Here is a 26,079-nt window from a genome sequence, read left to right on the forward strand (position 1 = left end):
AGCAGTAAGTGTAACTTTTTTATTCTCCCCTGTTTCTTCTGATTATGTGGACTTGAGATTCATTGCATTATGATTTTGTTTGCTTTTATATGTACCTTTATGAGTATTTTTGCTTGCTGTTTTACTTTCATGTTAATGATGTAATAAAGTTTCCCTGCAAATGCAAAGTGATCTTTCAGAAAATGAAAATTGCTTCTTACCTGCTAATTTTCGTTCCTGTAATACCACAGATCAGTTCTACATCCCTACCAGCAGATGGAGTCAGAGAGCAAAACTTTGGGCACTGCTATATATATACACAAGAATGCCACCTGCAGTCCCTGAGTATTGGCCTGTACCCAAGCTCACACTAGAAACAAATGGGCAAAGGGGGGATGAAACCCAACCAAACTCACCAATTTGCCCCCAAAAACTAATAAATCGTAAACACCACCCATGAAACTGCTCCTTCAAACGTCTGCAAAACAGAGCTCATGAACAAATAGGAAACAACTTAGCAACGGCAGTCTTTTGGATTCTGAAGTAAGGGGTGGGCCTCTGGACTGATCTGTGGTATTACAGGAAAGAAAATTAGCAGGTAAGAACCAATTTTCATTTCCTGAACATACCCAGATCAGTCCAGAAAAGTGGGATGTACCCAAGCCACCCTACACTGGGCGGGAAGCCGAAAGACCCGCGCGCAGGACACTCTCACCAAAGGACGAATGTTCAGGAGCATTAACATCCAACCAATAATGCTTAGTGAAAGTGTGGAGAAGACCACTCTGAAAATCTCCTGGGCCGACAGCAGCTGACATTCAGCCCAGGAGGTAGACTGTGCTCTGGTGGTATGAGCATGCAGTCCAACTGGCAGTTGACGCCCTCGGGCTATATAGGACGAACAGATAGCTTCTTTAATCCAGCGGGAAATGGTCGCTTTCCATGTCTTGTCCCCTCTCTTCGGTCCGCCAAACAGAATGAAGAGATGATCTGAAAGGCGGAAGTCATTGTAACCTCCAATAAAATGCGCTGAACATCCAAGAGATGAAGATCCCTTTCAGTAGCACAATCTCGGGACCACTGCGGGAACCCTGGAAGTCCCACTGCCTTATTAACATGGAAGAAGGAGACCACCTTGGGGATAAAGGACGGCACCGGCGCAACGATACCCTATCATCATAGATCCGAAGAAAGGGATCGCGACACGATAATGCTTGTAATTCCGAAATTTGTTGCGCCGAACAAATGGCCACCAAGAAAACGGTCTTTAAAGTCAGATCCTTAATGGAAGCTCAACGAAGAGGTTCAAAAGGTGCTCCACAAAGCACACGAAGTACCAAATTCAAATTCCAATCCGGACATACTGGAGGACGCAAATGCTTGACCCCTTTGAGGAACCGAGCAATATCCGGGTGTACCGCCAGCGAAGAGCCCTGAAACTTGCCCCGCAGGGCCCCCAAGGCCACCACCTGGATCCGGAGGGAATTGAAGACCAACCCCTTAGCCAGCCCCTGCTGCAAGAAGTCCAACACCACTGGAACTTCTACGGCCAACGGATCGTAGGAGCGCTGGAGACACCAAGTCTCAAAAAGCTTCCAAACCCTAATGTACGCCATGGAAGTAGACGGACGTCGTGCTTGAAGCAAGGTGGAGATAACTTGTTCTGAATATCCCTTCAAACGTAAACATCTCCTCTCAAAAGCCAAGCCGCGAGAGAGAAGCGATCCTCCCGATCCAAATATATAGGTCCTTGTCGCAGCAGCTGCAGAATGTGGTCAAGGTGCAGCGGTCCTTCCAGAGCCATGAGAACCAGATCCGTGAACTACGGGCGACGCGGCCACTCCGGAGCCACTAGCACTACCCTGCCGGGATGGATCTCTATTCGAGGGAGGAGGCGACCGATGAGGGGCCAGGGAGGGAAGGCGTACAGAAGAATTCCCATGTGCCACGGACACACCAGCGCGTCGAGACCGACCGATCCCTGCTCCCGGCACCGACTGAAGAAGCATTCGGTCTTTGCATTTGCCCGAGTCGCCAAGAGGTCCAATTGTGGCACGCCCCACCTGGCGCAAATGAGGTTCCAGGCTTCGGCCGACAACTCCCACTCCCCTGGGTCGAGTTGCTGCCTGCTGAGAAAGTCCGCTTGAACATTTTCCACTCCAGCGTCATGCGAACGGCAATCACTCGGAGATGACGCTCTGCTCAGGCAAACAAGAGGCGCACTTCGAGTGCCACTGCAGGACTTCTTGTTCCTCCTTGACGGTTGATGTAAGCCACCATTGTCGCATTGTCGGAGAACACCCGCACCATCCTGTGTTCGATCAAGGGTAGGAATGCCTGGAGGGCCAGACGAACAGCCCTCGCCTCAAGCCGATTGATGGACCAGGACCCTTCAGTCTGTGACCAAAGCCCCAGTGCGGCTCTGCCTGCACAGACCGCTCCCCAACAGGAGAGACTGGCATCGGTGGAAACTACCACCCAATTTGGAAGGTCCAGATCCACTCCCCAACCCAAATTGTCGAGAGACAGCCACCATGAAAGACCGACTCTGGAAGCAGCGGCATGGGCAAGTGGAATTGTTCCGACACTGGACTCCACCGTGACAACAGTGCTCGCTGCAACAGTCGTAAGTGAGAAAACGCCCACGGGACCAAATCCAAGGTGGAGGCCATCGATCCCAGGACTTGTAAATGATGCCACACTGTGGGGTTCTCCCTCTGAAGTAAGGTGCAGATCTGGTCCTGCAACTTCATCACTCTGCCTGCCGCCAGAAACACCTTGCCCTGAAAGGTATCGAACACTGCTCCCAAATATACAAGCCTTTGGGTAGGCTCTAAGTGACTTTTTTGCACATTTATTATCCAGCCAACTGCAACGTGAGCCGCACCCTGTAGACCGACCTCTCGCAGTCTTCCCGAGACTTCGCCCGGATCAACCAGTCGTCCAGGTATGGGTGGACTAAAATGCCCTCCCGCCGGAGGAAGGCAACCACCATTACCATGACTTTGGTAAATGTACCAGGTGCTGTAGCGAGTCCGAAGGGAAGAGCGTGAAACTGGAAATGTTGACCCAACACTTTGAAGCGCAGGTAGCGCTGATGGCTCCATCGTATCGGAATGTGAAGGTACACTTCCATGAGGTCCAAGGATGCTAGGAACTCCCCTTTCCGAACAGCCGCCATAACCGTACGCAGGGTTTCCATTCGAAACCGAGGGTCCTGGAGACTCCGATTCACCTTCTGTAGATCGAGGATGGAACAAAAGGTGTCCTCCTTCTTGGGAACCACAAAGTAAACAGAGTAGTTGCCCCGGCTGCGCTTGGACTCCGGAACTGGGACAATGGCCTGCAGCTCGAGTAGGCGTTGCAGAGTGTCCTGAACTGCTTCATGCTTGCAGCGGGGAGGACACGCAAGATTCCATGAAGGCTTCTGGAACTGGACGGGAGAACTCCAAGGCATAGCAGTCTTTGATCACTTCCAAGACCCAGCGATCCGAGGTGATCCTTTCCCATTCCGTGTAAAAGTTGGATAATATGCCTCCGACAGCTTCGACGATGGAATGGGTGCTCGTGGCTTCATTGGGAGAGTTTGCTGCCTCCTGCCCCAAGATTTCCCGTGTCCTGCCTGGGGCGACGACCCCCACAAAAGGACTGCTGGCATCCCGGAGTCTGTTTAGATCCAGAAGAAGAAGAAGAGGCGTATCTGCCAGTTCAAAAACGGCGCATATCCCAGTAATGGGGCCGAGGAGGAAACACCTTCTTTGAGGATCGCCTATCCTCCGGGCAGTCGATTGCCTTTGGACTCCCTGAGCAGCTTAACCAATTGGTCAAGTTCCTTTCCGAATAGGAGCTTGCCCTTAAAAGGGAGGTTACAGAGCAGGATTTTGAAGACAAATCCGCCGCCCAGTTCCGCAACTAAAGGAGTCTACACGCAGACACTACGGACACCATGCTACGCGCCGACGTGCGCACCAGATCATAGACCGCTTCTGCCACATATGCAAAAGAAAATTATTACTTACCTGCTAATTTTCGTTCCTGTAGTACCATGGATCAGTCCAGACCGTGGGTTATGTCCCCATTCCAGCAGATGGAGTCAGCCAAAGCTTTGAGGGGGCGTCACCATAAGTACTACTACCCCCTCTGCAGGAGTTCAGTATCGAGTATATCAAAGCCCGAGTAAACAAACAAACCCCCGTATTGGATCAAGTTTAAAGTGAACGGCAACAAACAGCCGCACACCCAAAGAATGAACTGTAACCCTCCCACCAACGGGTAGGAGGACATGAATACAGCACGCCAACCCCAAGAGGGACTGCGAAATACAGTGAGAACTGAGAAATCGTGAAAAACAGGAATGATCACTATCGCCCCATAGAAGACAGCTGAGCAGGATTACAACCCAGAAGTGGTGGGCGTCTGGACTGATCCATGGTACTACAGGAACGAAAATTAGCAGGTAAGTAATAATTTTCTTTTCCCTGTACGTACCTGGATCAGTCCAGACCGTGGGATGTACCCAAGCTTCCCTAAACCGGGTGGGGTCCTGCTCGGCCTGCTCGGAGAACCTGCTCGCCAAAATGCCCAGAGACAGAAGAGGCGAGGTGTAGACGATAGTGCCTCGAGAACGTATGTAACGACTTCCAGGTGGCCGCACGACAGATTTCCTGTGGGGAGACCGAACGAGTCTCCGCCCAGGAAGCCGCCTGCGAACGCGTAGAATGCGCCCCGATGCCGGGCGGGGGAGTCCGCCCCGCCCCAGTGTAAGGAGCGGCAATGCTGGCTTTCAGCCATCGGGCCACGGTCGTCTTTGAGGCCTGGGAACCCTTCCGAGGACCGGGCCAAAGTACGAAGAGATGGTCGGAAGTCCGGAACTCATTCGTAGCCTCCAGATAGATACGCAGAGCGCGCTTGACATCCAGAAGTCGGAGAGCCCTTGGTTCAGACGATGAGAAAGACGGCAGTTCCACCGTCTGATTCACATGGAACGCAGACACCGCCTTCGGAAGGAAGGAGGGAACAGTGCGGAGCGAAACTCCGGAGTCAGAGAAGCGGAGATAGGGTTCTCTACGCGACAGGGCCTGCAGTTCCGAGATGCGTCGAGCGGAGCAAATGGCCACCAGAAACACTGTCTTGAGAGTGAGGTCCTTAATCGTCGCATTGCGCAATGGTTCGAACGGAGGTTCCGACATAGAGCGGAGCACGAGGTTAAGACTCCAAGCGGGACAAGGTTCCCGGACCGGAGGTCGCAAGTGCTTGACACCCTTGAGGAAACGCATAATATCCGGGTGCGACCCAAGGGCGGCCACCTGAACTTGCAGTGAATTATAGGCGAGCCCCTTGTCTACCCCCGCTTGTAGAAACTGAAGGATCTGAGGAACCGAAGCCTTTGTGGGTCTCGTGTTCTGGTCGGTGCACCACAGTTCGAAAACCTTCCAGACCCGAACGTAGGTCGCCGACGTCGAAGTCTTCTTGGAACGCAAGAGCGTTGACACTCCCGCCTCCTGGTAACCTCGGCAGCGGAGACGTTGCCTCTCAAAAGCCAGGCCGCAAGACAGAGGAGTTCTGCCTGGTCGAAAAATACCGGGCCCTGATGCAGGAGGCGAGGGAGATGTCCCAGGCGGATGGGGCCGTCGATCACCAGTTGGAGAAGGTCCGCAAACCAGGGTCTCCGTGGCCATTCTGGTGCGACGAAGAGCACGAGTCCCCGATGAGCTTCTATTCTGCGGAGTAGTCTTCCCACCAGAGGCCATGGCGGGAACGCATAGAGAAGAAGATGGTCCGGCCACGGGAGCACCAGAGCATCCACACCCTCTGCTCCTCGCTCTCTTCGACGACTGAGGAAACGGGGAGCCTTTGCGTTTTGCGCGGACGCCATTAGACCCCTGTGGGGAGTTCCCCACCGGCGAACAAGCAGCTGCATCGCCTCGTCGGAGAGGGACCATTCCCCGGGGCGCTGGCGACTGAGGAAATCCGCCTGGACGTTGTCCACGCCCGCGATGCGCGAGGCCGCCAGACGGACCAGATATCGTTCCGCCCACTGCATCAGCATGGCTGCTTCGAGCGCGACCTGTGGACTGCGAGTGCCGCCCTGGCGGTTGATGTAGGCCACCGTGGTCGCGTTGTCCGATAGGACCCGAACCTCCCGATTCCGTGTAGGCCTCCGTCAGGTCCAAGGAGGCTAGGAACTCCCCTCGATGCACCGCCGCCACCACCGAGCGCAACGTTTCCATCCGAAACCGAACCACCCGGAGGGATTTGTTGACTTCCTTCAAGTCCAGGATGGGCCGGTAGGAGTCATCCTTCTTGGGTACCACGAAGTAGATGGAATAAGGGCCCAAGCCCACCTCTCTGGAGGGCACGGGCGCAATGGCGCCAATCACCCGAAGCCTGTCCAGTGTCAACTGCACCTCCCTTCGCTTGGAGGCCGATCCGCAGGGGGAGAAGATGAACCGTCCCTTTGGAGCGCGGACAAATTCCAACGCGTAGCCATTTTCTATGGTGTCCAAGCCCCACTGGTCCGAGGTGATCCGCGCCCACTCCTGGTAGAAGAATGCCAGCCGTCCCCCAAACTGGGGGACGGTGGAGTGGGCGAGCCGAACATCATTGGGAGGACTTGGGAGAGGGTTGTCCCGTTCCCGAGGCGGGACGCACAGGCCTACACCCGCGAAAGGAGCGGGACCAGGGCTGTGACCTGGGGGCAGAGGGCCTGAAGACCGCCGGTCTGTAGTTCCTATAGCGCCGTTGCGCCCTGGATCTGGTGCGGGAGGACGAAAACGCCCTGGAGGTCCGGTACCTGTCCTCCGGCAGGCGATGAACTGCGCTTTCCCCCAGTGACTTGATGATCTGGTCCAAATCCTCTCCGAACAGGAACTTACCCCTGGATGGCATGGAACCCAGGCTCGACTTGGAAGTGTCCGCCGCCCAGTTGCGCAGCCATAGGAGGCGACGCGCCGCCACTACCGAGACCATGTCTCGGGCCAGGACCCGAAGCAGGTCATAGAAGCAGGTCATAGGAGGCGTCAGCCCCGTACGCCACCGCAGTTTCCAGCCCATCCGCTTGGGCGGCCTCCTCAGCCGGCAGAACCCGAGAGGGGAGAAGTTGTTGCCCCCAGAGAAGGCGCGCCCTCTGAGCCAGCGAGCTGCACATCACCGCCCGCATCCCCAGCGCGGAGACCTGGAAGACCCGCTGGAGGAAGACTTCCAACTTGCGATCCTGCGTATCCCGGAAGGCCGCGCCACCCATCACTGGTATGGTCGTCCTCTTCGTGACCGCCAACACCGCGGAGTCCACTTTCGGAACCTTGATGAGATCCAGGAAATCCTCTGGTAGCGGATACAGCTTCTCCATGGCCCGACTGACCTTAAGGGAAGCCTCCGGGGCGTCCCAAGCTGCAGGAAGAAATCATGGCTGGGAAAACGCCCGAGCCCTCGGCCGGAGGGCTGCCAGCACCGGATCTCCCTTCTTGGCCGACGAGACGACGGCGGGCGCTACTGGAGCGGGCGGGTCCGGCGGCGGATCGAGATCCAGCTCCTGGATAATGAGTGGAATAAGTTCGTCCAGCTCTTCCCCCTGGAAGAGACGCAGCGTGTGCGGATCGTCCCCCTCTGAGGTGGAATCCCCTTGGCCCCCTTCTCCCAGGTCCGGCCCAGGATCCAGGTGCGGGCGGGAGGCAGGGTGGCCCCCACACCCGCCGGGACGGGGGGGGCCTGAGAGGGAGGCGAGAGCCGCGGGACCTTGGCTGGAGACGGTGCTGCGGGAGCGACAAGGCCCTGCAAATACGCAGTGTGCAGTAACCGTACAAAGTCCGGGGAGAATCCCAGCCTACTCGAGGAAGCCCCGGTGGGGGGAACCCCGTGGGACCCCGGCCCGTCAGGCTGTTGTCCGGCAGCAAATTCGGTGGAGAGCCCTCGGGGGAGTCCCTGTCATCCAGCGCTGCCTGAGTCCCCTCAGGGCGCTGGGCATGTAAAATGGCCGCCGTTCCCGCCAGTAATGGGGGAGGGGCCGGCCCGCGCCGCCCGGGCATGCCTGTCAAAAACGAAAAATTCGCTAAGGGACTGCGACGGGCCCTCCCCCCCGGGGAGGCACCAAGCACAGATCCCCTCACGAGCAATCCGCGATCCCGGCTCACCGCAGGTCGAGCAACGTGCTGACCGCGGCATCGTGAGCACTGCTGACAACGGAGGAGACAGGCAAAATAAACGAAAAGCCTCGGGGGGGGGCCGAGAAGGAAAAACGCCGGCGCGGGGGGGCCCGAGCGGCCTGCACTGCCCGCCGATGAAGAACGGCGCCGCGGGGGGGCCCGAGCGGCCTGCACTGCCCGCCGATGAAGAACGATGCCGCGGGGGGGCCTGAACGGCCTGCACTGCCCGCTGATGAACGGTGCCGCGGGGGGGCCCTCCTGGCCTCACAACCCGCCAACGAAGATCTCCCCGCTCACCTCCGCAGCCCACGAGGAACCGGCAAAATGGCTGCTGGTGAGGGAGAAAAACGCGGCGAAGCCGAAGCAGCCACGAGCAAAATCAGCTGTAAAGAAAAAAAAAAACACAGAAGAATGCACTTACCCCGGTTCACAAGGTACAGCTCGCACCAAGAGAGAGAGGAAGGAAGAGACAACGCAAAGGGAAGTCACGCCGTCCCAAATTGAACCCTTTTTAACTTTTTTTTTTTTTTTTTTTTTTTTTAAAGTAAAACAAACTTTGGAGGAATCCCTGTCCTCCCGCGCTGCCTGAGTCCCCTCAGGGCGCAGGGAATGCAATATGGCCGCCGTTCCCGCCAGGGATGGGGGAGGGGCCGGCCCGCACCGCCCGGGCAACCCTGCCAAAAAGGAAAAATCGTCCCGGGACCGCGACGTGCCTTCCCCCCCGGGGAGGCACCGAGCGCAGATCCCCTCGCGCGAAATGCGCGATCCCGGATCGCCGCAGGCCGAACAACGCAACGGCCGCGGCATCGGGAGCGCTGGCGAAAACGGAGCAGGCAGGCAAAAAAAAAAAAAAAATCAGAAAGCCTCGGGGGGGCCGAGAGGAGAAACGCTGGTGCGGGGGGGCCTTCCTGGCCTGCACTGCCCGCCGGCTGAAAAACGGCGCCGCGGGGGGGGCCTTCCTGGCCTCACAACCCGCCGAAGAAGAGCTCCCTACTCCCTGCTGCAGGCCACGAGGCCGCGGGGGGGCCTTCCTGGCCTCACAACCCGCCGAAGAAGAGCTCCCTGCTCCCTGCTGCAGCCCACGAGGAGCCGGCAAGATGGCCGCGGGAGAGGGAGAAAACGCTGGGAGGCCGGTTCCACCGGCCGCCGCGTCCAAATAAGCTGCAAAAGAAAAATACAGCAAAAACCAATACAACTTACCCCGGTGGACAACAACAGCCTAGTCGCCGGGAAAGGAGAGAGAGAGACAGAGAGACAGCACCAAAAGGAAGCCACGCCTCTCCAATTAAACCAATTAACTTTTTTTTTTTTTTTTTTTTTAAAGAACAAACTTGATCCAAAACAACTAAATATAATAGACAGAGAAGAAAAACCCAATCAAGGGAACAATGGTTACAGGTAATCGGGAGCAAGCCCAGATTCCCCTACTCGCATCTGCTGGAGTCAGAAGATACTGAACTCCTGCAGAGGGGGTAGTAGTACTTATGGTGACGCCCCCTCAAAGCTTTGGCTGACTCCATCTGCTGGAATGGGGACATAACCCACGGTCTGGACTGATCCAGGTACGTACAGGGAATGCACGCTTCCAAGCGAGCAGTCTGTAACGGACCACCACCTGCGGCCCCCGAGCTGGGCGCTGCCTCCTGCACCCAGCAAAGGCAAGTCCTTTGCATAAGGCTGGCGCAGACCACCGCTTTGAGGCCCAGGGCGGTCACCTCAAATACCCGCTTCAACTGGATCTCCAGTTGCCGCATCCACTTTCGGAATCTTGAGGAGGTCAAAACATCTGAAGATAGGGGATAAAGCTTGGCCATAACCCTGCCAACTTTGAGCCCCGCATCTGGGGCGTCCAACTCGCGAGTTACCAGCTTGAGGACCTTTTTGGGCAAAGGGAAGGAAGAAGTTGGTCCCCGAATACCATCGAGGACTGGATTAACCCCTTCATTATCTGATTCCTCTTGCGAAACTTTAAGCCCCAAAACATCCAAAACCTGCGGAATAAGGGGGCGTACCTTGTCGCACTTTAACAGGCGAACCACACTGGGGTCATTACCCTCTGCAGACGGAGGGTCGTCTCCATCTGGGTCATCGTGTGGGATATCTCCCACATCCGGAGTCGGGTCTGGATCCGCATCCGGATCAATATCTGGCGCAGTATCTGGATCCAGCGCGGATCGGGTTTGGCCCTTGAAGTCCCCTGGGAGAGCACTCCACAGGGTGAGACTGTCGTACCAAGGGCTGCTGGGTATCCACAGACTTCCCCCTCTTTGGAGCAGATTCCAAAGTATCCAACGGCCGTCCGGGTCTCCTGAGCACTGCCTGTCTCCTAGCCAGGAAGGCTTGGTGCATAAGAAGAATAAATTGAGGAGAAAAACCTTCCTGCTCATCCTCTGCCCCAGTAAAGGCATCTGGTTCCACACAGCCCATCCCCAATTGAGGATCCTCCCCCATGGGGACTAATAAGGGAGGGGCATCCCCCCCCCCCCCCCCCCGCGATTCGGACTGCGCCTCATTCCCCTCCCCCATGGGAGGGGGCGTGATTCCTGACGAGCCCTCCCGGCCCGAGGAACAGTCAGGGCAAAGAGAAGATGCTTCAAGAGGCTGACCGCGCGCTCCACAGGCACGGCAGGGTGCCGATTTGGTCCGGGGCGCCATCTCTAAGTCCGCACTGACACGCGGTGAAAAAAAAAAGCAGGGGCTCAGAGGAAAGCGCGCGCTTCAGCGGCACTAGGAAACTTTGCTGGCAGGCCCAAAACTTTACTGTCTGCGACGGGGCCGAGCCACACGGTCAAAAAAATGCAGAGGCAAGCCGACTCCAAGCAAAGCGTGCGCTTCAGCGGCGCAGGAAAAGTCTTGCCGGCAGGCCCTGTGACGCGAGTAGCAAAGACTGCGACTGCCGATAAACAACGCCCCCTACCTCACCAGACAGCCCGGAGCCCCGGGAGCGGAGGAAATACATGGGGGGAGACACCTCACACCCCCCCCCCCCCCGCTGCAGGAGGCAGCCCCCGACTCCTTACCTCAGAAGCAGCGACGCCGCGTGAGCTGAGTCTGCTCTTTTTTTTTTCTTTAAAACTTTATAAGCTCACAAGCCTGGAGTCGAGGGAGCAGCTTCAGAGGTGGGTAGCCAGGAGCCCCTGGCCTCCAACCACTGAACTGGAGCGGGCGAGACCCAAGTCAGGGGTGTCCAACCCCCCAGACGCCCGGCTTCTGATGAGGGATGGCCCATGAAGGTGCCTAACACCTCAGGAAGCAGCCGAGGAAAGGAATTTTCTTTTCCTATCTCCCTAAACTAAATGAAAAATTAAGACTGCAGGAGTGCACAACTACTAACTGCTGGAGTCAGAGAAAGACTGGGGGACTGCAGGTGGCTCTCTTGTATATATGGCAGTGCCCAAAGCTTTGCTCTCTGAATCCATCTGCTGGTAGGGATAACACAACCCACTTTTCTGGACTGATCTGGGTATGTTCAGGAACATAAGTTTATATTTTGTGAACCTCTTCATTTGGAAAAACTTTTCTGATGGATAAAGCACAGGTTAATTAGGTTATTTTGGGTTTGGTGGGTAACGCTTGGACTGCCACTAGCAATAAGTGTAACTTTTTTATTCTCCCGTTTCTTCTGATTATGTGGACTTGAGATTCATTGCATTATGATGTTGTTTGCTTTTATATGTATCTTTATGAGTATTTTTGCTTGCTGTTTTACTTTCATGTTAATGATGTAATAAAGATAAATTTAAAAAAATCTCTTCCTGAGTCTGAGCTCTGGACTGTTGTCTGTCTGTCTTGAGTAGGCAGTAAACTCTCTAAGGAGTGGGTGCTGTCCATTGTGTGTCTCTGCACAGCACTGCATACATCAGGTATGTGCTATGCAAAGTAATAATAATGTTCTAATCTCAGCTCTGCCACTGGCTTCTCCCCACAGCAGCAGACATGAGATGGGGCCAAACTCTTCTTACCTGTCTTTATGACGTTGTGTCTGAGTCTTATGATTAGTGTGTAGGTCCCGTCTGTCTGGAATTTCTCTCCAAACTGATCCAGAGCCTGATTAAACTTGGCCAGGTTTCCTGTACGCACGGCTGCGAAGGAAGGACAGAGGGTTACAAATGATGCGCGCACAGAGCTGAGAATGTAGGGGGAGCAGTAGGGCAGTCACAGTAGTGCCTCACCCTGGGTGAGCAGGAAATATGGCATAAGTGACCTCTTCAGGGATGGCTGGCGGAATTGAAGTCGATCCGGGATCTCCCCCAGCAGCAACTCCACCACGATCAGCAGCTTGTGAACCTGTGCGGGTGAAGGAAGGACCTTGTTTCTCTAGTGCTTTCCAGTCACTGCACACACTCCATAAGACAGCCCCTGAGGTAGGGCGGCGAGAGTAATGCTGTCACGCCTGCATACTGAGGCAAGGGGAGACAGCCAGTGGCAGAACTGGGATTAGAACTCGGGCACTGGCAGACAAAGCAATGACCAGTGTCAGATGCAGAACCAGGATAACAGATCATGGAGTTCTAGCTGGCAATGCCAAGCTCTTCCCACTTCCCCTCTCTCCTCCATTGTCATTTACACCTCGCAGAACATTAGCGATTCTCCCTCTCTCCCATGCTAAATGACACTAACCAGACTCACGGCACCCACCGTCTGTTTGAAGCCCACGGCAGTGTGCTGAGGAGCCTTCCTCAGGGCATTGGTCAGAGTCCGCCTTGCCTCCGAATATTCCAGCTGGATGGCCTTTATTCGACCTGGGAGAGAAGAAGAGACATTCCCCATGATCAGAAGCACATTTCTTTACTTTTGCCTCCAGCTCTTCCATGCTGCTCTGCATCTGTGGCATCATTTTAGCTCAGACTTCCACCATTCAACTTCATTAACTTCATCAATTCAAGCATTGCCTATTTAAGGGATGCCAAAAGCCACTGCCACTCAAGTCAGATCTCTGGCTTCCTGTGGGTGTCCATTTCCTCTTCTGTCCATACAGACTAAGCTGTAAACAGTAGCCAAATATGCTCAGAAGAGGAGGCTTGTGGACCCCTCTACAAGTCCCTAGAGTAAAATGGAGAAGGAACCTCAGGATGCAGTCTCACACGACCACACGCAGCTCAGCAATTCATCTTAATCAGTTTAGAAAAATTATAATAGCCAACAAGTAAAATCTTGATTTGGCCTTCTATTTCGGAAGTAAATCCAGAAGTTTAATACTTTCTGTTTTATGTAAAACACTTATAGCGCCCACATTATACAATAAAACTTGTTCTAAGCAGATAACCAAATCAACAAATACTACAAATGTGATGGTACATACAGGCTGACAAACTAAATTACAAATCCTAAGGGACTGCAGTTGGCACACAGTTATGTACAGTGTCAGTGAAACTTTCTCTGTCTCCATCTGCTGGCAGGGAGGCAAAAGCTAGGAGTCTGGACTGATCTGGCTATGTAGAGGGAATATGCTTTCACCTGCTTTTGAAAAGCTTTAAAAACTAGAATTGCCTGAACACTCTGGAAGTGAATTCCTTTAAAAGGGCAAACAAGAGAAAATGTCCATTTTCCTAGCGTGTAGACTCGGGACCAATGGGTTATGTGCTCCCCTGCTAGCAGATGGAGAAAGGTTTCAAAGCTATTGGTTCGACATACATCATCAAGGGTAGGCCAGTGCCGGACGGTTTGAGGGCTCAGTCTGCTAGGTCTCAGGCGACCTCCTGGGCGGAAGCTCAGGTGTTTTCTCCTCGGAAAATTGGTAGAGCGGCAACTTGGAAGTCGTTACATACTTTTGCAAGGCATTATCGGCTGGATTTGAGAGATTGAGAGTCTCAGTTGTTTGGCGAAAGTGTTTTGCAAGCGGGACTCTCCAGGTCCCACCCTCATTAGGGAGCTTTGGTACATCCCAGGAGTCTGGACTGATCCAGGTTAAGTATAGGGAAAGGAAAATTGGTTCTTACCTGCTAAGTTTCGATCCTGTAGTACCACTGATCAGTCCAGAACCCGCCCAATTACTGGAAGTGGAGAGTCGTCCACTCAGCTGTTGTATTTTTGAGATAGCAGAAGACTTTGTTTTCAGCTTTTATACAGGTTTTTTCCCAGTTTTTTCACTAATTTTTTAGCTTGGGTACAGATCAATACTGAGGAACTGCAGGTGGCACCAGTGTATATCAAGCAGTGTGTTTTATTTTCTCTGTCTCCATCTGCTGGCACAGAAGAATAAACCCAGGAATCTGGACTGATCCGTGGTACTACAGAAACAAAAATTAGCAGGTAAGAACAAATTTTCCTTTAACAGGCATAGAGCCAGACTGCACAGCGGCCGAAAGGAAGGCCCTGCTAAAGGGTCCAAAACTAGATTGAGGATTCATAGGGGGGACCGGCCTCTTGCATGCACAGATCTCGGCAGGTGACGTGGCCATGTCACCAGAGATAGTTTTAATTTTGGCAATGGCATTTTGGATAATTTTAGATTTTAATTTCACTAACCATCTGCCCGCTTTACTACCTTCCTCAAAATAAGACTTGTTTGGTGAGCTCTAGTTGGTGCGCTATTTGATTGGTGTCTAGGAGGTTCGAATCTCGTCTGGCTTTTGTTAGCTATGGGTAAATCCCCACTGTGGGGTTTAGCATAGGAGCTCTTGAGAAAGTCTCAATCAGCTCAGTCAGGACAGTCCTGGCTTTTTCTCTCTCCCTCTTCCGATATCAGGCCTGAGATATAAATAGGCCTTTCATAACAGCTTTGGAACCTTCCCACACGATACCTGGTGAGGTGATGGATGCACAATTCAGGGTGAAATACTCCTGGAGTTTGGAAGCCGCCAATTTACAAAAATCCCCATCCTTTAATAAGCTGTCATTCAGCCTCCAATATCGTTGCTCAGTATCTAGGTCACGCATTTGTAAATCGAACCAGACAGGTGCATGGTCCGACCAGGTGATATCACAGATTCCTACTTCCTGTACCCGATTTTGTAGAAGCTTATCAATGCAAAAGAAATCTATGCGTGAGTATGTATTATGAGGTGTTGAAAAAAAAGGATACGTTCTGGAGTGAGGGTGGCGCTGTCTCCAGATATCTACAAGTCCCCAATTTTCCATCAACATGTTCCACTCCTTCCTTACCCCCTGCCCCCATTATATCTTGGGGCAAATGTATCTAGCCTAATGTTACGAATTAAATTTAAATCTCCTCCAAAAATAAGTAATCCTTCTGCATTTTGAGATAGAATAGCCTCCAACTTACCCACAAATGAACCTTGGTCACATAGGGGTGCATAAATGGAGAGGATGGAAAAGATTTCATTCCCGATCCTTATTTTAATGAAAATATACCTTCCCAAGATATCAGAAAAAGGGAACAAGAGTTCAAATGTAAGGGAGCCTGCAATTAAAATCCCAACTCCGGTATATTTTGCTGCTTTGGAACTAGCAGCTAGGAAAATATGTGGGTACCCCTGATTTTGCAATAACTATTCATAGCGTTTCTTTATACGCATTACCTGGAGAAGGACTATATTTGCTTTATGGTATAGCTCTCAAAACAATAAACTTTATTTTCTGTGGGTATTGAGACCTTTCACGTTTAAGGATAAGAAACGAACAGCCAGGGGTCCTGACATATAAGATAGATGGAAAAAAAAATTAAGCTTAATGAGCATTTTTCCATCCTCTCCTTACAAACTGTTGACAGTGAGCAAAAGAATTATGTTCACATCTAATCTTTTCCCTGTTCAGCTTGGAGAAGAGACAGCTGAGGGGGGAGGGGGATATGATAGAGGTCTTTAAAATCATGAGAGTTCTTGAACGAGTAGATGTAAATTGGTTAATACACTTTTGGTTAATAGAAGGACTGGGGCATTCCATGAAGTTAGCAAGTAGCACATTTAAGACTAATTGGAGAAAATTCTCTCACTCAACACACAATAAAGCTCTGGAATTTGTTGCCAGAGGATGTGGTTAGTGCAGTTAGTGTAGTGGGGTTCAAAAAAGGTTTGGATAAGTTCTTGGAGGAGAAGTCCATTAACGGCTATTAATCAAGTTTACTTAGGGAATAGCCACTGCTATTAATTGCATCAATAGCATGGGATCTTCTTAGTGTTTGGGTAATTGCCAGGTTCTTGTGGCCTGGTTTTGGCCTCTGTTGGAAACAGGATGCTGGGCTTGATGGACCCTTGTTCTGACCCAGCATGGCAATTTCTTATGTTCTTATGATGGATCTATAACTTCCCCTCCCCCCAAAAATACCCTATCCACTAGACCCAACCTGTGGATTCCCTCCAACCATGGGGTAGCCACTCCGTTGGAAAAGAAATAATTCCCACCCCTTCATTCCCCCTTTGCTTAACACAAGTTATCGAGATTTATCCGTATTGCTAGTGCAAAATCAAACTATGCAATATCACTACCCAAAATTTGTAATGCATCGCACATCACTTGAGAATTGTCAAAAGCTCAACTTTGTCACTATTAACAGAGACACCTGTGCAGAGAAACTGTATATCCGGTAAACCAACTATTATCACTGTTCTTGTTAGATTTACTGTTCATTCTTAGTCTGACATCGTGGCGTTTCTGTCCACCGAATGGTGCCGCAGCCATTGTCTTCCTTCCCCAACCCGGCGCCGTCTTGGGATGTTCATCGTCTTCACCTCCAGCCTGATGGGCTTTTGCGTAGAAAAAGTTATGGAAAGTCCGGCCTGCTTAAAGGTCTTGGCCGCCTCTGGAAGGATTTTACTCTGAAGGGGACTCCATTGACAGCGAACAACAGGCCGAATGGGAAAGTCCATCGGTATCTGGATCTTTTCGGTGCGTAGGACTGAGGTGACTTGCTTAAGGTCGAAGCATTTACGCAACGTGGATGGGGCAATATCATTGAAAATGAATAATGTATGCCCTTCCCAGAGCCATTCTGACCTTTTTCTTGCGGCTGCTGATGGTTTTTCTTTTAGAGCAAAGCTGTGCAGGCATATTACAATGTCTCACACTCTGTTTGCCATAGTAGGACCTAGCACTCTGTGCGCTCTTTCAATTTTAATTTGTTGAGTCGGGGCAGTATCAGAAGTCTGCGTACCTTCATCAGAGGAAAGTATAAGATTTCAGATGGAGCTGGCCACGGAAAAACAATCCATATATTCTGGAGTCTCTGCGATGCCTCTTATGCGTAAGTTAGATCGCCGAAAGCGGTTCTATAAGTCTTCAATTTCTTCCACTAATAAGGCATTCTCCTTTTGCAAGTTTTCTGTTCGGCCAGCACATAGAAAGGGAGTCTTCCTGGCTCTCTACACAGATATCAATGTCATCGACCCGCACTGTAAGTGCTGCGAGTTTCTCACGAATGTCTTTTATGACATGCGCACAGCTGCTTGCGCATGTTATAAAATCGGGTGTAGATTTGTGCGCGCTGGGTTGCGCGCACAAATCTACGCCTGCGCGTATGTTACAAAATCTGGCCCATACTTTTTAAAATGCACATAAGTTCCAACTCTGTCACCCCGAACGCCTCTCTGAAGTTTGTGTAAAATATCGTGCACATTTTAATACAAACAGAGCCCCAACTGATTTTATAACAGTGCATAAAAATTGGATTTTATGCATGGAAATGACTTTGAAAATTATCTCCAATGTTTAACAAACCAACCCCTGTCTTTGAGACATTGTTATCAGTTCTAGAAAGGGAAGTTGCATGGAATTTTCTGCATTTAGCAAACAGCTTGCCTATCTAAAATGCAAAGTGTTCCCTGATAGCTAAGAACCGATGAATAGAGCTTTACAGACGCTGGTCCACCAATCCCACTGTAAATATGTTTTGAACTGTATATGCTTTGAATTGTACTTCTTTTTGCTAATCATGTTTTGAATTGCATTCCACTGGGTTCTCTGTAAGTTTCAATGTATCCGCCCCTGAGGCGACAGTTCAGTTCTCTGTAAACCGGTGCGATATGTATTCTATACAGGAACATCGGTATATAAAAATTAAAAATAAATAAATAAATGTCTGAAATGGAGTCCAATAGTTCTTTCTTGTGTCGCTTCATATCCAATCTATCTCATCTCGAGATGGTAATTCAGCAGGACTATTAGATGAAAGTCTGATAGGTAAATCAGTAGCTTCAGCTCCGTTCCCCGCGGCCTGTGCGAGTGCATAGCTCTCATCCTCCATCAGCTCTGCCGCGTGTTTAGAAAAGGAGGAGAATTGCTTTAAATCTGTCATCTTTTTCATCGCCATCAGGAAGCGTAAGGTAGTTGCTGGAGCTAACTATAATCAGGTTGAGACCGCTGACAGTAGCGATTTTAAACGGATTCAATCGGGGATTATCGGAAGCTTCGGGGTTAGGCAACCGTCTTCCACTGGCGACTTCAGCACCTGAACTATATCTTTTTTGAGATGTGGAGGCCAGAATTGTACACAGTATTCAAGGTGCGGTCTCACCACAGAGCGATACAGAGGCATTATGACATTTTCCGTTTTATTCACCATTCCCTTTCTAATAATTCCCAACATTCTGTTTGCTTTTTTGACTGCTGCAGCACACTGAGCCGACGATTTCAATGTGTTATCCACTATGACGCCTAGATCTCTTTCTTGGGTAGTAGCACCTAATATGGAACCTAACATTATGTAACTATAGCATGGGTTATTTTTCCCTATATGCATCACCTTGCACTTATCCACATTAAATTTCATCTGCCATTTGGATGCCCAATTTTCCAGTCTCACAAGGTCTTCCTGCAATTTATCACAATCTGCTTGTGATTTAACTACTCTGAATAATTTTGTATCATCTGCAAATTTGATTATCTCACTCGTATTTCTTTCCAGATCATTTATAAATATATTGAAAAGTAAGGATCCCAATACAGATCCCTGAGGCACTCCACTGTCCACTCCCTTCCACTGAGAAAATTGTCCATTTAATCCTACTCTCTGTTTCCTGTCTTTTAACCAATTTGTAACCCATGAAAGGACATCACCACTTATCCCATGACTTTTTACTTTTCTTAGAAGCCTCTCATGAGGGACTTTGTCAAAAGCCTTCTGAAAATCCAAATACACTACATCTACCAGTTCTCCTTTATCCACATGTTTATTAACTCCTTCAAAAAAGTGAAGCAGATTTGTGAGGCAAGACTTGCCCTGGGTAAATCCATGCTGATTGTGTTCCATTAAACCATGTCTTTCTATATGTTCTGTGATTTTGATCCCATACGCACCAAGTCATACAAGGCATCCGCCGCCATATAAGCCACCCTGGCTTCTAGACAGGCCGCCCAAGACAGGCCGAGCACACCAGACGAGGCCTGCTCCTGAGGTTTCTGGATCCAGCACAAGCAAGCCCGTTACATCATGCTAGCACACACTGTTGCTCACAAACTCAAAGCTGACACCTCGAATATGCGTTGCAACTGCATCTCCAACTTGCGGTCCTGGACATCCTTCAGCGCGGTGGACCCCACCACTGGAATCGTAGTCTTCTTCGTGATCACAGAGATCGCCGCGTCAACCTTCGAAGTCATAAGGTGGTCCAAATGCTCCTCCAATAAGGGATACGTTTTTGCCATCGCCCTTCCGACCTTTAAGCCTGCTTCGGGGAATCCCACTCCTGGCTGATCAGCTTCTGAAATTTTTAGGCACGGGAAAGGCACTGGGTGGCCCCCGTAGACCATCCAGAACTGGATTGATGCCCTCATTATCAGACTCCTCCTGAGCCAGCGTCACCCCCAATTCTTTCCAGCCCTGTGGGATAGGTGGGTGAAGTTCCTCCTTCTTAAACAGGACGACTACCGAAGGGTCATCTCCCTTGGTACCAGTCTCCACGAGATCCAAATCATCCCTGCTCACATCCTGATCCCGGGGTCTGGTCCCCATCTGGATTAGTGCCGTGCTGCGACTCAGCGTCATCCTCCGAGTCATCTAGATCCCTGGGGTCACCCTCCACACCAGCGACACAGGACCCCAGGGGCATCTGCACACGTCCAGGGCCGCCCTCTGGAGCCAGCCTAGGTTTCTTGGCTGGGGGAGAACCCCTGCAGGCCATCAAACCCCTGTTTGGGGAGATCGGACTCCAAACACACTCCACCCCTCCTGGACATCTTCCAGCTCATGCCCTGCAGGAGAAAGCAGCGGAAAGGGGCCATTGGAGTCTCAACAGCCGGGGTTCCTTGTTCGCCATTCCCCTCTGGAGAAGGCACCCAAAAGACCTCCCGTTTTGAGCCTGCTCCAGTCCCAGCAGCACAGGCAGCTCTCCTGGACTTAGAATTCTTGAAGGAAGGTCCCTCTCTTCCCAATGCACAACTAGTGCAGAGGAAGCGAGTATTCAACTGGGCAGACCAGAGCCTGCAGGCCCTGCAAGCCTCCACACGCGGCTTGTCTGCCACGAGGCCCGCGCTGAAATCGGGCCTAGCGCCCCGACATGTAAAAAGTACCACCCATGTCACTGCTGCCAAAAACACTGGCGCGCGGGAATGGCGGCAGCAGCAGGCCCGAATGCCACGAGGGAAAAACTAAATGTACACGGCCTTCACTCTCTCCCACTCCTGTGAGCCGTGGGAGAACCCGCTTTGCTGAGCACCCTGGCACTGCCCCACAGTCCAAGCTTCCTGGTCCCCGCCGATATGCCTCTTTCATTTTTTTTTTTAATTAAAAAAACTTAAATCAGCTCAAACAAAAACAAAGAGCATAAGAAAAAAACCCCACAAAAACCAAGGGTACTTCCCTGGATGGAGCCAGCAGTGCACAGGAGAGCGCCAGTCCCCTGGCTATCTAGGTCCCCAGAACAGCAAGCCACAGCAGCCAGGGGTATCCAACCCCTTGGTTGCCCGGCTCAACCCAAGGGATGGCCCAGAAACATAATGTAGCACCTCGGGGAGCAGAATCTACTGTAAAATTTCCAAGTCTCCACTCTGTCAGGACTGCAGGTCTGCACCTCTTCTATCTGCTGGAGACAGAGAAATACTGAAGGACTGCAGGTGGCTCTCTCGGTTATGTAGCAGTGCCTCAAAGTTTTGTTCTCTGACTCCATCTGCTGGTAGGATGCAGAAACCCACTGGTCTGGAATGATCTGGGTATGTTCAGGAAACCGTGTTTAACCCATGCCCTTTTGAATTCTTTGACTGTTTTCGTCCTCACCACCTCTTCTGGAAGGGTATTCCAGGCATCCACCAACCTTTCCATGAAGAAATATTTCCTGACGTTGGTTCTGAGTCTTCCCCCCTGGATTTTCATTTCGTGACCCCTAGTTCTACTATTTCCTTTCCAACTGAAAAGGTTCAAAGTTTGCACATCATTAAATCCTTTCAGGTATCTGAAGGTCTGCATCTTATCTCCTCTGCTCCTCCTCTTTTCCAGGGTGTACATATGCAGATCATTCAGACGCTCCTCATAATTCTTCCCAAAACGGACCCCACACCATTTTGGTTGTCCTTTTTTGGATTGCCTCCATCCTGTCTCTATCCTTTTTGAGATATGGGCTCCAGTACTGAACACAGGTGGAATACGTTCTTTCAAATGACTTTCTGTTATTTGCAGTATTTTGTAATATCTGTAGTGCACAGAGCAGGCCTTTAGGTAAACTAACAAAGCGCATAGCAGTAATCAAAACAGCCAATCATGAATCCAAAAATCATTCTTCCAAACTAAGTACCTTACATGGTGCCCAGCCTCAACTCAATAAAAAGTGGCTTTTAGAACTGCATAAAAAAGTGCCCTGGAGCCCCTTACCTGTGTAATAGAGGTACCTGGCCCACTCGTTGTTATTGGCCTGCTCTGGGAACACAGACTTGGAGACTAGCTTTTCTGCTTGGTCGTACAGGCTGTACTGCAGGTAATTTCTCAGTAGAAGGTTCAGCAGCGTTGCCTGTCCATCGGCGTCATGGCGCAGCGTCGCCGTTCGCAAACGAGCATGCAAGAAACTTCAAAGAAAAAAAAAACCAAAACAGAAATGCATGATGAGGTGGAGGAGGGGCATCAAACACAGGCAGGAGAGCAGAAGCTCAATGCTTCAGGCGCACCGGAATGTATCACTAAACATAATCTGAGGAGGGGAGAACAGTGGGCCCACTCTGCTGGGGGAAAAAAGCTTCTTATAAATGAGAAGGAACCCAGTAGCCCATAAGCCCTAATCCCAGCATTGTCACTGACAGTATGTGACTCTGGACACATCACTGCAGATCCCTAGGTCATCCTGCTTGACAGTGCATATGGCTTAATCTTCCGAAGTAAGCAATGTCTCCATGAACATTAATTTTGCCCATGTTATCAGTTCACAAAAAGTTAAGAGCTTGCTTTCTGTTTACAATCAGAAAACTTTGTTCAGTTTCCGCAGCCTCTCACTACACTTTGGGACTCTCTTCTCATGCTTTTAGAACTAAACAAACAGATGTCCAGACTGAAATCAAAGTTTCCCAGAAAGAGATTTAATATCTGTAGCAATAAACTGTTCAGACCAAGACCTGAAATTCGTTCCTACCTCCTGACTACATCCAGCTTATTTAAGAATTCGTAAATTCGAGCATGATAATAATAGCATTTGGCCACCACTAGATCCAGGGCCCGGCGATTCTGGGGGCTGATCTTCTGCATCAGATCATCTGAAACTTTCTGTGCCTACAAAAGGAACAAAATTCACAGTACTTACACAGTTAAGCCACAACCCAGATGCCAAAAGAATGAATTAAATATTCAGTCAAAAACCCCTAATTACTGCAAAGTGCTGAATATAACAATGAACAAAGCTACTAGTCTTAATGGTTCATCCCCTCCTTCACCCTACATTGATATCACGAAGCAGCACAGAGCAAAACATGGGTAATAGGACACCGACTCCCGCTCTTGAACAGCTGCCAGGATGGCTTACCTCAGTGAATCTTTTAGCATTCATCAGGTAAATGAGGAGGAGAAGCTGCAGATAAGCTTCCACTTCTGGCAGGAGAGGGGCTGATGCGGCCTTCCCTGTGCGAGGACGGAACTGCAGCTCTATTTCGGTATCCATAGGCTACACAGAAAGAGACAGAGAATGCTGTCACCAATGTGTGCTGGCCGGCAGGAGCTTATGCCTAGAACTAGCAATGGAACAAATATTGCAGCTTACAGCTCTGCAGAAGATCATGTGTTGGGGAGAACCGATGCATATTATTGTAACCTAGGTTTTATATTAACAGTGAAGCAGGGGATTAGCAGGAGCCCCTCCAGGTCAGTCATCTATCCTAAGGCCCTCTCAGACTCACCTCCTCCAGGAAGCTGAGCAGGAAGTCCCGTGTAGTGCTATTAGAAGTGAAGAATCCATGGATTGCTTTGTGGAGAACGTTGGGATTCAGCCTGCGAGAAGTGGAGGGCAGGGCCCGCAGAGCACGAAGGACAAAGCGTGGTTCCTTTCCAGATAATGCCTTTTCAATCTGCTTCACATGCTCCTTTATGTCTGTAACAAAGTGGAGCAGAGGGTACAGCTAAGTGCAGGGGTCTTTCTGTAGCTTATGTTCAGAGGGGCCAGTGAAAGACACTTAGAACAGACTTGTAGCAAAAATTACAGGATCCAAAACAGTGGCAGACTTCAAGAATGCAGGGGTGAAAGGAGGGAGAAAGTCATAGATTAAGACATGTAATAGCACAACAGGCACATTGGGGGGATATAGCAGATACTAGCAGAACTAGAAAAGGTACAGAAGAGGACAACAAAATGATAGAAGGGATGGAGCATCTTTCCTATGATGAGAGGCTACACAAAGTAGGGCTCTTCAGCTTGAAAATGAGATGGCTGAGACACAACATGACAGAAGATTATAAAATCATAAGAGGGATGGATCGGGTAAATAAAGAACAGTTATTTACCCTTTCAAATGATACTAAAACATGGGTACTCTCCGTGAAACTATTTATTTGTTAAAATTTCTATACTGGTATTTTGGTGGGAACCATCATATCGGTCTACAAGACTACATAAAAACATTTATGCTAAAAATTAAAATTACAAATAATATAAAGACAATTCTAAAAAGTTAAACGCTTCATTACAATTTTCATAATAATAGCCTAACAGTGAGACATCTAGACAACAACATTCAACACTGTGACTAACTCAACTTTGTTTCACCTCAGCCTTTAGTTCTTTTCTAACCATCAGATTCAAAACAAATTGTAGAAAGTACTTTTTCACTCAGTGCACTATCAAGCTGTGAAATCTGTTGCCAGAGGATGTGGTCAAGGTGAGGAGCACAGTAGGATTTAAAAGAGGTGTAACCAAGTTCCTGGAGGAAAAGTCCATAACATATTATTAGCCAGGTAGATTAAAGAAAACTACTGCTATACCTGGGAGTGAGTAACTGGAGTTAGATGTACTTTATGAGATCTGTCAGGTGCTTAAGACATGGACTGGCCACTGTCAGAGGATTCTAGGCTCGATAGACCTTGGACTGACCCAGCATGACAATCCTTATATTGTCTCCTATCTATGGGAGGATCCAGAAATTCTTTTAATCTTTTTTTTTTATTTCTCTCCAGACTGCAGGTTTTATACCATGTACTGGAGACAGAGAAATGCAGGTCAATGCTGAGGGACTGTAGGTGGTACACTGGATTATGCACAGTGTCAGTGAAACTTTGTCTCCAGGTGTTAGCAGGGAGGCAAAACCCAGGTGTCTGCACTGATCTGAGTACGTACAGGGAACTGCTGGTGTTTGGCTCCTTCTGTGATCATGGGGTTAGGTGGGGAGAGGGGAAGAGCAGTTAATGTGTTGTGGGTATCACAGTGCTTGAACCTTCCCAGGAGTCTCCGCAGTTCTGCCGTTACCATCCCTACATCATGAGGTTAGAAATTAATTTGTTACGGTGCTAATTTTATATCGCATTGAATATGTATGAATGAATAATGTCTGTTTTAATTATGTTTTTATTGTAAACCGCCTAGAAGGTCAAACCCTGACCATTTCGCGGTATATAAAAATTTTTAAAATAAAATAAATAAATAAAAATGAGGTCCCGGAGGACAGGGATAATCCCCTGGGCACCCTTCCCTCTCTTCTCCACCGAGCCTTTCTAGCCTCATCCACTAGCTACTGCCTCAGTCCCACCAGGGGGCGGCTCTGGCTCGCTCTCTCTTGTCCCGCTCCGGGTCTCACCCTCCAGGGTGATGGCGTCCAGCTCCCGCTGCGGTCTGTCCCCGGCCCCGCCGCTCCGGCTCTCGCCCTGCGGCTCCTCCTCCTTCATCTCCACGTCCTGCGGCTCGGCCTGGCGGCCCTTGTCGGGCTTACGGCGGGCTACTCCCTCCTTCATGCTCCGCGCTGTCTCGGGGCTCAGGCGGTTCCGGGTCTGAGGATGACTAGGGAGAAGCGAGCTGAGGGCTGCGCGCGGGGGATTGTGGGAAAGGCAGACCCGCGCGGCCGAGCTCAGAGATCGAGGCGAGCAGCCGAGCGTCGAGTGCAGAGATCGCAGAAACCTCCGCCCGGTTGTCTAAAGCAGCGATTCTCAGGCGGCGTGTCGCGTGCTGCCGGTCTCCCGCTGCGCTTCCTTCACCGAGCGAGGGGGACAATCTTCCACTGCTGCCGTTGCCGCCCGGGCTATCAGCAGCACGTTCAAGCCCGGATGGGAACGGCAGCAGTGTCATTGGAAGCTGGCAACCGCGGCTGGGCCTTTTCTTCTTCCCGCACCTGCCCCCCCTGGCCCGGAATAAGAAGTGATGTGCAGTGGGGTGCGCGGGAAGAAGAAAGAGCCATGCTGCACGAAAAAGTAGCGGCGGCAGCAGCAGTGGCCCGAGCAGTAGCGTGGGCCGGGAGCAAAATCAGAAGCAGCCAGAAATCGGCACAGGAGACAGCAGAATTAGCCTCCCGAGGCTGATGGGATTCTTCTTTCTTGGCCTGCGGGGGCTAGAGGAGGAGGCTGCTGCTGCAGCTACCATTTATGCTGGGGGAGGGGGGGAGAGAGACAGCCAGCAAGTGAGAGAATGTATGTGTGACTGTGACTGAGAGCCTGTGTGTAAATGAGAGCATT

The 26,079-nt window shown here is 50.7% G+C and overlaps 1 protein-coding gene across 1 annotated transcript in view; it reads right to left on the reverse strand.

The window, feature by feature from the left end:
• PSMD3 (proteasome 26S subunit, non-ATPase 3) overlaps positions 1-25,612 on the reverse strand; it is a 42,923-nt gene extending 17,311 nt beyond the window's left edge. Inside the window, exons 1-8 of the mRNA XM_029572515.1 lie at positions 25,212-25,612; positions 23,325-23,515; positions 22,955-23,092; positions 22,568-22,704; positions 21,820-22,010; positions 12,759-12,862; positions 12,293-12,407; positions 12,083-12,202 (exon numbers count right to left, since the gene is read on the reverse strand). Of these exons, the coding sequence (XP_029428375.1) occupies positions 12,083-12,202; positions 12,293-12,407; positions 12,759-12,862; positions 21,820-22,010; positions 22,568-22,704; positions 22,955-23,092; positions 23,325-23,515; positions 25,212-25,365 (1,150 nt within the window). The 5' untranslated portion in view covers positions 25,366-25,612. The remainder of the gene's footprint in view (positions 1-12,082; positions 12,203-12,292; positions 12,408-12,758; positions 12,863-21,819; positions 22,011-22,567; positions 22,705-22,954; positions 23,093-23,324; positions 23,516-25,211) is intronic.
• Between the last annotated feature and the right edge of the window lie 467 nt (positions 25,613-26,079).

This window comes from Rhinatrema bivittatum, chromosome 12 (assembly GCF_901001135.1).
Source record: "Rhinatrema bivittatum chromosome 12, aRhiBiv1.1, whole genome shotgun sequence".
Taxonomy (NCBI): domain Eukaryota; kingdom Metazoa; phylum Chordata; class Amphibia; order Gymnophiona; family Rhinatrematidae; genus Rhinatrema; species Rhinatrema bivittatum.